General features: G+C 43.2%; 1 protein-coding gene across 4 annotated transcripts in view; it reads left to right on the forward strand.

Annotated features, from left to right (window-relative positions):
- LOC135255285 (SH3 and multiple ankyrin repeat domains protein 2-like) overlaps positions 1 to 12,573 on the forward strand; it is a 177,107-nt gene that overhangs the window by 138,647 nt on the left and 25,887 nt on the right. For all 4 annotated transcript variants that reach the window (XM_064336240.1, XM_064336239.1, XM_064336242.1 and 1 more), the window contains exon 17: positions 10,814 to 10,949. In XM_064336240.1, coding sequence (XP_064192310.1) covers positions 10,814 to 10,949 — 136 coding nt within the window. The remainder of the gene's footprint in view (positions 1 to 10,813; positions 10,950 to 12,573) is intronic.

Raw genomic sequence — 12,573 nt, forward strand, 5'->3', positions numbered from 1 at the left:
TTCATGTGCTTGTCTTCTTGTAGCAGCAAGACTGAATTCATAGGAATTATTTGAGATTCATATTTGTTCCATTTACTTTGTTACATTTGATTGTTGGTTGTAATGATATGCTAAATTATGTATGTAAATGAGGTATACTGTTTCAAACATGTAAGACAGATAATCAGAAGCTGTTTTAAGGAATGAACTCATGGACCTCTGGAGATATCAGGGAAGCCCCAAAGCTTTGATCACCAGCCGTAACACAATATGCCAAGCTCATCCGAAGTGGCTCATGCGAAACAGGTATGGGATTGGTTAGTGCTTGGTTGGGAGGGAAAACTAAGTTGCTGCAGGCATCTGTGCTGCTGGGCCAGTGGGGAGTGGTCTTCCTTTATGACCAAGGGGAATCCTTGTCTTTTGGATTAGATGTTAAGCCGAGGTCCTGACTTGCTATGACCATTAAAGATCTCCTCACACTTATAACAAGACCTAAAAACCATTAAAGGTCTCATTACACTTACAGTATGAGGTGTCGGGGTAAAAATCCCAAAATGGATCTCTCAGTCTACCACCTAATCATCCCCTGCTTTAATCGGCGATATAATTGCCTCCCTCTCAGCCTCAGCTGATGTGTCTTGAGAATTCTGCTGAAGCATGGCTGCCGTTCCCCACCCAGGGTTGTGCCGCACATTGGTGGCGATTGAGCTGAAGCTCTTTAAGGCCATGCTATGAGAAACTCAATACGAACGCAAGACATTATTATTATTGAGATGCATGACTTGTCCTAAACGAGTCTCTAATGGACTGACCGCACGCAGGGCGTAATATGAGCGCGCGTTACGTCTGCGGACGGCCCGACCGGATCGTTCCTTCCCGCCGCGCTGTGAAAGACAGGCCCCGCTCCGGCGCTAATCGTTAGACGCAGAGGGCTTGTGTAATTCCAGACCGCTGCTGTCTGGGCTCCGATAACGCTGGGTTAGATCAGGGGAGCAGACAGCGTGCTCTCCTCTTCTCAGCTCCTAATTCCTTTGTCACTGACAACGAGGCACGAGGGAGCATTACTCTGACTGCGCTTCGCATAGCGCTGATGCTGATGACGGGCGGGCTCGCTTTCTCAACGGTCCACGCACCAGAAGCAATCAGTGCTCCGGCAGTAAACAGTCCGTTCGTCGTTATTGCTTTCTCCCAACTATATTTCCTGCTGTCCAAAGTACACAAGTACAATGTGTAATGCTTCAGCGGCTGCGAATTGCGTGACTGGCAATAAATTTGCACGCGCCATTAGCCGTTCTTGTAGTTTCATAAATCAACAAATCAAAGCGAGTTTTATAATCGGGAGCTCGGCGGGAAAGGTTGTCTCCACTGGCTGAGAGAGAAGCCCTTGTACCGGATCCTCCGAGGATGCTGCAGGCCTGCCCTTCCATTGATTTGAAGGGTCCGTTTCGATGTGAAATGGACACTGTGGGGTCTTTTGCCGGGTAGCTGAAGGGGGTCTCCCAGTCGACTGAGCTGAGTTGTGTAATGAGGAGTGAGACAATACGGCGGAACGTGGAGGAAGTGGATTACATAAGGCCTGCATGTCGGTCTCCCCTGAGGAGGCGTCAGGACAGCTGATCCAGCAGCCCTCTTTGTCTCTCTCTCTTTCTCTTTCTCTCTCTCTCTCCCTCTGTCTCTCTCCTTCACTCTCTCTCTCCCTCTCTCTCTCCCCCTCTCTTTCCCTCCTCTCTCTCTCCTTCACATTCTCTCTCTCTCTCTCTCTGTCTTTATCTCTCTCTCAAATTCAAACTCTGTCCTAAAAAGGCATTGTTGTCCCCCCTGGACCACCACGCCCCCCAAATTTGGTGACACAGAATGAATGTAATGATGGTTACTGACACAAATACTGCCTTTTGTGTTTTAAATATATCAGCAGCATACCCATACAGCCTTCCCCATTTTAAGACACCGTAATTTAGGGTGAGTCACAGCCAAATTTGAAACCATTTTGTCTGGGGCAACAGCAGACATGCTACTACAGACACACTGATGGGTTCAAAGGCTTCACTTTGCTAAACACGCACACACGCGTTGATTGAGAAGTATGCCTTTCAATAGATACCTCATTCCTTTTGTGCAAAAAAAATGACTGGTTGAGTGTGCATTAATTCTGAGGTGCATGTTTTCGGAATAAATGCTTCAAAATATCAGCGCAGGATTTCCTGCGTGAGTCTGGATGTGATAGATAACTCAGAGTTCATGGTCTCTTGTCTATTTTCTGCTAATTATGCGCAGCGCCTGTCACTGGGTCAGGTGTTCAGAAATGAGACGCAGCCTCTGGCCCGTCAGAGTTCGTCCTGTTCCTCGACGTTAAATTTACCATCGGACACAAACACGTCAGCTGAAGCTTTGCGTTATTACCGCGAGGGCAAGTTCATGAATAATTCATCCGTCAAACTACTGAGTAGAAAGCAAAGGCTGCTTTGAATTGGGCTCCAGGTACCAGCAGCAGTGTTTCACTGTGCTCACTTCTTCTTCGTCCCTCCCTTTTCTTGCAGGGGAATTTCAATCCGTCGTCATCTGCATGTTCCGTCAGGGATTGTTTTTTTTGACGCATGTGAGCAGAACTGCAGCAGCGATGATACGTGTCTGTGTGCTCCTTTCTGTCTGTATGTGTGCTTACAAAGATCACGACTTCCACTCACAGTCTGCCTTCAGAGCTTCACTGAGCCCAAGTGTACAAAATTGTCTTGATATAGCTGATCTGGTCTGATCTAGGTTGACCCCCAGAGCGTGTAAAACCCTTCCTGTCGTGCCAGTAATGATGGTCGCATGCTGCTGTCCAGAAGTTTCCATTTCCAGGCATCACTATAGGAAACCCTGGTACAGATATTGTCTGCGCTAACAATGCATTCAGCTATATATGCTAACATTCCAGGTTCAGTCTCTGTCTTAGCTGGGAGCGTTCAGATGTGTTAGCTCAATGTGAAGGTAGTGTTGTAGTATCAAATGTAGCAGGTGAATGTTCTGCTTGTAATTGAAATAGATATAATGGTTTAGAGCCTTGCGATAGATTGGCGGCCTGTCCATGGTGTATTCCTGCCTCTTGCCCAGTGCATGCTGGGATAGGCTCCAGCACCCCCCGCGACCCTGCCCAGGATAATCGGGTATAGATAATGGATGGATGGTTAATGGGTTGAGAGTTGAGCATGGTTGTTTTTTGTTGGTTGTCTTGCCATCCTCTGTCCACAGACTATAGTACGCTATGTGGTCATTGTGGCTGTTTTGGCTGGAAAATCAGAAAATTGCCAAAGTGGCTATATTTATATGGGTTGTGCCCTGTTCACACATAACTTGGTAGATTGCATATCTGCCATCCAAATGCTTTGGCTTGGCATAACATAACCCTAGCTGGAGACTGTGGCTGTGTGATGGGGAAGATTATAAAGGCTTCTGTTGGTCATGTGGATCACAATGGCTGCTACTGTGGGAGGCAAGAGATAATCTGGGCTCATTTATAATCACTTATGAAATTGTTAAAATATGAAATAAGAAAATAGAATGGCAAGGTTTAGTCGACGTATGTCATAAGTAATCATAAGTGTGTCACAGGCATATGTATAGTTTGAGTATGTGCTTCAGTCTGCATTTTGAAAAGACATATATACCCTTCAATATGCATAGATATTGCATGAAATCTGGCTAGCGCTATAATTCAAGGAAATGTAGATATATTGATGTGTATTACAAGGTAGTCTAGAGCAGTTTCTTCATGTCATGTCCTACCATTTTATAAGGGACTTTAGTGTTGCAGGGACCTCTTGAGCCATTGGCTTGTATTCAGTCAACATTTATTCTCAAGTCTGACTTAAATATAAATGCAAGGATTTTATTTATTTATCAGCACAGCTTGCCAAGTTACTTCTGAACTCCGCAAACTTTGTTGACGAAAATAAAAACTGGCAGTTGTATTAAATCATGAGTCACAGGTAAGGGCAAGCATTGAGTAATTCCAGGTCAATGTCAATGCAACAGGTTGCAATGAGCTGGAAGGCTTCCCACTTTTCATTCACCCCCACCCCACAACCTGAAACATTTCTTTGTTTAATCGGAGCCCTTGTTTGACAGGTCAGCCTGTCACATGTCTTTAAATCTGGTTTAGCTGCTCGTTGCTGGCGACACAGGCATTCCGTTCACGCAGAGGAGATTCCAGGGCAGGAGTCCTTCCGGAACAGTCAGCCGTAACACCATGGACCCACCACCTCCTTTTGTTCAAACGGCTCCCTTGAGTTCTACCCGGCGTGGCCGCAGGTGCTCTCGAGCCCGGCTTGCCTAAACCCAAACGACCCTCGAGTGGAACTAGTGCTATTCAATAAATGGAGGGTCCACCCCCTGACCCCAGGTCACAGGACGAACAGTCATTAATTCCACCAGCTTTTAATGAGGTGGAGGATATGCATAGCAGTGTAATGCTCTCCAATGAATTATCCCACGTGTCACTGTTTCAAGCAGTGTCCAAAGCAAAGCATTACTGTAAGCCGATTGTCAGAACTGTTGTTACATCTGAAAGGTATATTCTGCCCCAGAGTTAATTACAAGAGTGCAGCTTTGATTCTATTATTGTTATTATTTTTTATTCCCTTAAAAATATCCTAGACACAGTAATGCATCCTTGTAATTCAGTTTGGTCAATTACTGTGGACTAATCTAATGTTCAGTACAGTTTCTTTCCTTTAGCTGTCATTAAATATTTCCTTAGTGGTTTTGCAGCATAAGCCCAGTTTGGCTTGGAGTAGAATGGGTGAGGCTAGTCTTTCTCACCCCGTGGCTCAACGTGTGTAATAGTGTGGATCATCTTTAGGGGATTTAAGGAGGAGCAGAACCCAAGCTTGGAAGGGCAGTCTGTCCCACCTAGGCAATGGTAGGAAATACCAGACTGACCTTAAGAACTTATTTTTTGATATCTCCGTATAGGAAACAACAAAAGGAAAGTCATTTTGTTTCCTTTTAGAGCCACACTCAAATTCTGAGGAGAACCCATGTTTGTACGTATACAAACAATTAAAATGTCAGTGATCAAAACTATGTGGGAAAAAGTTTATGCGCTGGTGTTTTCAATTGTAGCTGACTTGACACATTCTGGTTGGGAACTGTGGCCCATATTTTCTGGTTAAGAACTGCTTGTCCAGACCATAGAGTATCATAATTATTACATTTTTATTTCGTTCAGATGTCTCTGTAGGAAAAAAATGATGCACTGATTTTTTTTTTCCGTTGTAGCTGACTTGACGCATTCTGGTTGGGGATTGTGGCCCATAATTTCGGAATGTTTGAGAACCACTGGTCCAGACTGTATGGTACCAAGGGGCTCATTGTGAAATTAACTGTCGCCCATCTCCGCATCAACCACTTCCTCTGTTAATTTGATTCCTGCATACAGAATGTCCGTAGCTCATCAGTCCTGTTTCCCCAGCTACAAATCAAATTACAGGTCTCTGAAATCGGATGGTGGGAGCTATGATTTGTGCAGTATTTCCTGCTAGGGACCTTAATACATGTTCTCAAAGGTCTGAGGGTCCTGTCGTACTGTAATTGACACAAGATATCCCATCATATCCTAACGCAAATGGACGTGCTCACTCACTCTATTGTATCTGCTATTTCAGTGTTTTTCTCTGTGTCCATACATGTGAGTGTTGAAGTGTGCACACTGCCTGTTCCTGCAGTTTGTGCAGAGACAGTGCTTCATAATGTCCAGAGGGGTTGAGCATAAGTAAAGATGTACCGATGAATTAAGAGAGATAAATATGAAATAAATATGATAAATATGAAATATGGTGAAGTCTGCATTTCCCAAACTGAAAAAGTTGGTCTTCTCATTGTTTCGCTGTCTAAATGGTCTCGTAGAAGAGAATACATAGGAGTATTTCACATATTTTTCATTTGCTTTTTATTATCTTTTTATTCCTGTTTTTCCTTCTCTCCCAGTTTGGAATTCCTAATTACAGTTGTACACTAAACCCATTCAATCACTACAACATTGTCTGTCAATTCCACTGAGGGAATATAGATGAGCACGCACATCATCCTACCTGTACAAAGCAATAAATGATGTCAGAAATAAGTATAGTGTATGTTCTACAGTGCAGTAATGTATTTCGGGATCCATTATTCCTGTTTGAGCTCATAATTCTGTAACCCACTTTTCTAAGATGTCCTCCTTATGTGCTATACATTTGTTCAGGATGTTATCTTTCTGTACAGTCTTTTATCAAACAAACCTTTCCTTAGCAGCATAGCCATGCTATAGAGAGGTAGGACCATGAGTCATGCACTGCAGTTTAAATATAACTTGCTTTCACCGTCTACTATGAGCTCATTTTCTACAGTTCTTATCTTTTGGATTTTATAAGCAAATAGTATCCTTCAAACCCCACATGCACGACTTGACAAGGAACAAAGACATCATCCACCCCTGCGGCCCTTTCTTCATTTTGCTGAGTACTGATTTAGTGTAGATAGATATCCATCAGTGCGCTTTTCAGAGTGAGATCTGACATAAGATCCCTGAAATTTCAGGGGTCACCCATCCGGCACACACAGACACTCCCCACTTATCTCCTCACTCTGGAAACATTTTCATTCCTGATTATACAAGATGGTGCCGTTTCATTTTGGCGAACAGTTCTTTCTTTTTTTTTTTTTTTGCTGTACCTTACTCTGCTGTGTCTTTTGAAAGAACAAAATAGAACAAATTCTCACTTAAGGCTTGTTTGAAGTTATGAGCCACTAGTTCAAAATTGTGAGCCACCCCTTTTCCTAAAAGGTTTGAATCTCTGAGCTTCTTCTGCATTGCTAATGTGGATACACTATACATAAAGGTTGAATGCGATTCATGTGAAAAATAAACTTGCTTAGACTTGGCAGTGATACAAAATGCCTTCACTAAAATCACTTTCTGTGTAATCTCAATTTCCAGACACCTATATCTGACAGAGCATCGGGACAACTGAATTCACTTTTGTAGAATAGGCTTGCTGTAATCTGATTGGTGGTGACAGATCTCTGCTGCTTGATTTATATTAGTTGGCAGTGTTGGTTTATGGTTTCAAGCACCCACCCCAGAGAATTCAGGCCCACGCCTCCCCCTGATTTGAACTTCCTCTTCTCTGTCCATATTATTTGTCCCTTATTACGAATTTCATTGGTGCATTACCATGGACGACTTGCAGTAACAACTTCCATTATATGTGAAATGGTCAGTACTTTGCAGTAGCTAAAACTGACCTGAGTCATATCCACTGTTTAGCATGAATTCAAGAAGTTGTTTGGCTGTACTGTAAGGTTAATTTGTAAAGTTCAGGGTGATCTGAATTTTGCTATGGTGGACCAGCAGTGCTTGGCTGACTCATTGGCTAGCTTATTAAGCATGGTTGCTATCTAGTGGCAACATGCTGGCATTGCATAGCTTCAGCTAACTAGCTAGCTCGCCAAGCAAACTAGTTATTCACCTTGTAAATGCAGTGGTTATATAGTAGTAAGTTATTTAGCTACCATAATGTTTTCTGCAAATTAACTAGCTAGTGTGTCGTTCACTGTAACTGCTTCAGCACTGCGAAACACAACCATGCTGTCCTTGCATAAAATCCAAGAGAACGAATATTGAATTTTATTATATGATGGATACTTATTAGAATCCCAGGACTGGTCGCATTGGCCCATGCAAAGATTCTAGCCTTTTCAGTTTATTTTTTGTAATAAAGGGAGATTTACCACTCACTCATATATAGACTACTCATGGGTCATTGTATAGCTAACATAGCTGCCATGTTTGGTGCTTGTATTCAAACTTCTATGTAAACACAATATTAGCTAGGCCATGTTAACTTTTTTATGGTTAGTTAGGTGACTGACATTTCCCTCTCAGTCTGTTCCCCTCCCTTGTTATCAGTGGAACGGAAGGTAAAGTGAGGAGATGTTCTTCAGTTCTGTGTAATGGTAACAGCCTGTGAAACAGCCATTCACTCTGTGCAAATGTCACTATGCCCACTGCATCCCTGTGCTTGCTGCATACCTCTGCTTCTGGTTCAGGTGGCATTGTGATGTATCGGCCCCTTACTGGAAGCAACGCTAAGTATGCGTAATTATGCGCTCATTCATTTGGGACCTGCGTTGGACATTCTTACCCGTTATTAGCCTGCTGGCTAAAGCACTGCAAATTAAGTAGTCAGCTAAAGCTAGTGAACTATAGAAAGGTTTGTATAGGTGGGCCTAACCTCATCTGTGGTTACACGCTGAACTTCTGGTAGCATTAGGATCTAAGCACAGCTGGATGTCAAGTCATTATTATTTACAGTAATTATTTACTGTAAATTTAGAACATTCAGATTGTGTCAACATGAAATCCCACATTTTTCGAGTATAACATGTCTTCACCATGGCAGAGTAGTGTTGCATGAAGGAGATAAACCTGCTGCATATGTCAATCTAAGATCCAGCTTCAACCTGATCTCTACTAATCCAATGGCAAAACATCCATGGTTTTCATTGTGTTGTCTTTATTTCTGCTAGTCTTTAGCCTTGAGCAGTACATTGGTGAAAGATAGCAATCTTGAGAATACAGCCTGCAAGGCTCTCTCTCTCTCTCTCTCTCCTCTCTCTCTTTCTCATACAGTACCAGCTCGTCAGCCATTGCCTTCTCTCGTTTTCCACACAGTCATGCGGCGCTCCGCTGACATCAGCTTCCTGGGCTGTTTCCTAGGTTACCAAGGCTTATTCATGTAACCTTTCCTGCAACATGAGGCACACAGTGGCTCTAGTTTTTCTCACGTATCTGTATCTCTCTCTCTCTCTCTTTCTATCTCTCTCTCCCTTACTCTCTGTCTCTCTCTCTCTCTGTCTCTTTCGGCACCTTGCACAGTAGAGGTTCCTACCTCTTGTAGCCTATTTCTGTGTAGATATCTCATGGACTGCATGATCCTGGAACAGCACTAGTCAGGGCCGCGTGTGCGCATGTGTGGCCGCGTGTGCGTGTTCGCGAGAGCGTGATGGCACAGGCCCCAGGGGTCCTCATACGCTGCTTCTTTTCAAGTGCTTGAGATCGGCCTGTTTTCCTGACAAAGAGGATCCGGAGCTCGACAGCAGCTGCCCGGAATGATGTTCACCTTAACATTTCGTCCCTTGGTTTATATTTGCATCTGCGATAAAGTGACGAAATTCCTTACACTCATCTAGCTTGTGAAACTTTCCCGTTGATTGAAAACCAAATTAAGTTTGTCCACAGTGTGATTCCATGTTAATGGCACTTGGGGTGGGAGTTATTCAGCAGTGACTGTGAATGGGTCTCTTATCTCACACGGTGAAGGGGAGCTGCAAAATGCTTTGTAGTGTTTACAAACAATATAGCAAGATATATGTCTTTTATTAATTGTTTTCTCTGCAAGGGCCAGTCTGAGGGCAGTAAAGATAGCAATTATAAAGTAACTCCTCGATAAAACCAAACCACAGGCCATATTTTGCTTTATCTCCTTGCAACTGCTTTTACATTTTATTTAAATCTAGTGTGAAGGTGCTGATAGACCTATAGAACTTAAGTTTTTTCGGGGGTGTTGGACATGCTGTGTATCAAGAACAAACAGCTAGGAGTACATAATGTAGGCCAAAAAAAGAAGAAAATGGCTGAGACCATTTAACATTTCCCCTGCTCTCTTTCACAAACTGTGTTGAAGCCCAGGGGGTTTTTGGGCCAGCTCAGTGTCTGCAATAACTATTAAAAAGTACTTGACTGCTGTTAGGTTCATAATTCTCATGGTTCTGTATGCTAGCCAGTCAGGGTTCTGATTTCACTCCAACTCAGACTGCAAGCCTCTGAACTATTTCACACCTGTTATAGTCACACATCTGCTACACCTTTGATTAAAAACAGTAAGGGTATTGTTGTTGTTTTGCAAGTGCTGTTGTGTCTGCAGCGTGTTGTGCTGGGGTCAAAGCACAAGTGGAAGATGGGTAGTACCTGCGCCGCGCTGTTATCTGAGCGCTTGGCTCCCAGTGCTTTCCCTGTAGCAGCACACTATGCTCCTTATCGACGTGGCCTGGCCTCAGAGGCCCTTTGGTTGACTTTATCGCTCCTGCTGGCTCATTCAGCCTGACGCTCAGGCAAACTCTGCTCAGGGTTTCCCCCTGTGTGTTCTCCCCCCGTCAACGGAGCACGCTTTTATCGAAACACACAGGATAGTTTACAGCACACACTGACGCATGTGCGGTGCGTGATTTGCTTACTGTGAACACTGTAGCTTTGCTAATTATCTCCTGTCCTGTCTGAATTGGTTTTGATATTTAGTTTCTGCTTTTAGGTTTTTAGCTTTGGGTATTCTCTATGTCAACATGGACTTAAAAATTGATTGATGTCTCACCAAACTGTTTGTATTTTGATTTTGAAAGTGAATCAGAAGCTATTTGATGAATAATAAAGACTTTCACATGGGCTTTTATCACTGTGCAAATAAAAAAACACTGCCTTTGGAAAGTGGTTTAGCTACTGTTGGTAATTATTCTTTGGTGCCTTATATGACTTTAAAGACTTTGAATTTTGATGCACTTCTATATTAGGAATGAACAAACTTTCTCTAAATCAGTAAATGTAGCTTGACCTACTGTATTTTATGTAATCTGACCTATGTACAGTCAGACCGCACAGTACAAGTGTGCAATCTGGAGTGGTATCAAAAAAAATGGGGGAGTTGATGAAACCCCTTCCCCAGTTACCTGATGTTGATGAGCAGTTGCACAGCTACAGTGTGAGGTATGCCTTTGTAAAGGGCCTGGTCTCACCTCTGTCCTCTGTTTGACCCTGCAGGTCAACCAGGACAATGTAGTGAAGGTGGGTCATCGGCAGGTCGTCAACATGATTCGGCAAGGGGGCAACCAGCTGGTCATCAAGGTGGTGACGGTCAGCAGGAACCTGGACCCAGAGGACACCGCTCGCAAGAAAGGTCCCATATCAGAACCAGTGTTAAACTCCAGTGTTCTAAACCCTTATCAGAACCCCATTGTTCAAATCCAGTGTTCTAACCCCATATCAGAACCTCAGCGTACAAATTCAGTGTTCCAAACCCCATATCAGTTACCAGTTGTTCTAATTTACTGGTGAAGACAGAACGCAAGCCCTTTATGCCTGACCCAAAGTACCATAGATAGTTTTGGAGAAAACCATATCACATTATTTAATTTTGATGCTGATATACATCTGGGCCTGTTTTGTGTATTTTTTGCCGATTACATTTGATTAAAGTGTAGGTTCCAAAACTGAAAGTTTGGTTACTCAAACTTTAAATTAAATATAAGCAATTAAAGGAAAACACTTTAGAGTTGCATCACACTGGTGTGCTCTGAAACTTGATCAGGTAGAGGACCATTAGCTGATCTGTTAAGTACAAGGTGAAGAAAAATATCAGACGCATAAGTTGTTTCTAAAAGCATTTGAGATACCTGACCTGAGCATAGTGTTTTTACTCACATCCTCAAAACCACATAATGCATTACCGGTATTAATGGGTATAAATTAAGTACTGCCAACCAGTGTGAGCAGTGGGCCATTTCCGTATGAAAATGGGGCATGGCGATAATGGTGCTGACGGTCTACACGTGGGTCAGGCCCACGGTCCGACATGCGCGCGAGTTCCGATCTCTGGGACGCAAGTGCCCCGAAACGAGGCCTGGGCCGGGCTGGGGCGATCCCGTCTTCTAATGAGGAAATGCGTATCTGCTGCTCCTCTGGCACGGGGAGGGCTCAGCCGTTGCCAGATGACGGCGCCGCTGCGGGCTGATGGCGATCCAGCTGGACACGCTTCAAGGTCCTCGTCTCCGTCCTGCTGGCACAGGTCCTGGGCACAGCCTCTCCAGGCTGGGCAGCAGGATGGCATGAGGACGGGCACCTGCAGAAGACCCTGAGTGTCTCTGTCACCCACAGCCCCACATGTCTAAGCTTATGCATGCAAGTATGTATGTGTGTGCATAAGACATGTATGTATAAATAAATTACTGTTGTTGAATGATAAGTGGTCAGGCCGACATGATGCTGCATACACACGGCTGAGAGGTGATGCATTTATTGCTGTCCTGATGCTGTAAATTAAGTGAAAATGTTCAGCTCAAAAAATAGCCCAGTCATTGTCATCCGATCCTCTTTTATTATTGAGCTTCCATTTATCATTTTTACCAGCCAAACTCACAAGCAAAGCTATTCAGAGAGAGTAGCTTTCATGCTCTCTGCATAATAGTATAAAAGTAGAATTTTTTAAATACAAATTCCTTCATATGGTGATATCTGTGCCCTACTTCTTCCCTAGATATGAAAAATTGTGTGCAGTTTTGATTTGTGCTATGATGTAAAACAATGAGATATCAGCATTGGTTAATATGCCCAGTCAATGACTGGTAATTTTTACAACCAGAATATTCTTTGTTTTGCATCCCTTATATGTATTATGAAAACAAGCTTTTTCCCCTAATATATAGGAAACACACAGCACAAATAATGGTCTCTTTTTTAGTCTCAAACATATTGTGACAATCTGTGATTTTATTGTAATGCATTAGTCTTTTAAAAAATGTTTT

This window comes from Anguilla rostrata, chromosome 5, assembly GCF_018555375.3.
Source record: "Anguilla rostrata isolate EN2019 chromosome 5, ASM1855537v3, whole genome shotgun sequence".
NCBI lineage: Eukaryota > Metazoa > Chordata > Actinopteri > Anguilliformes > Anguillidae > Anguilla > Anguilla rostrata.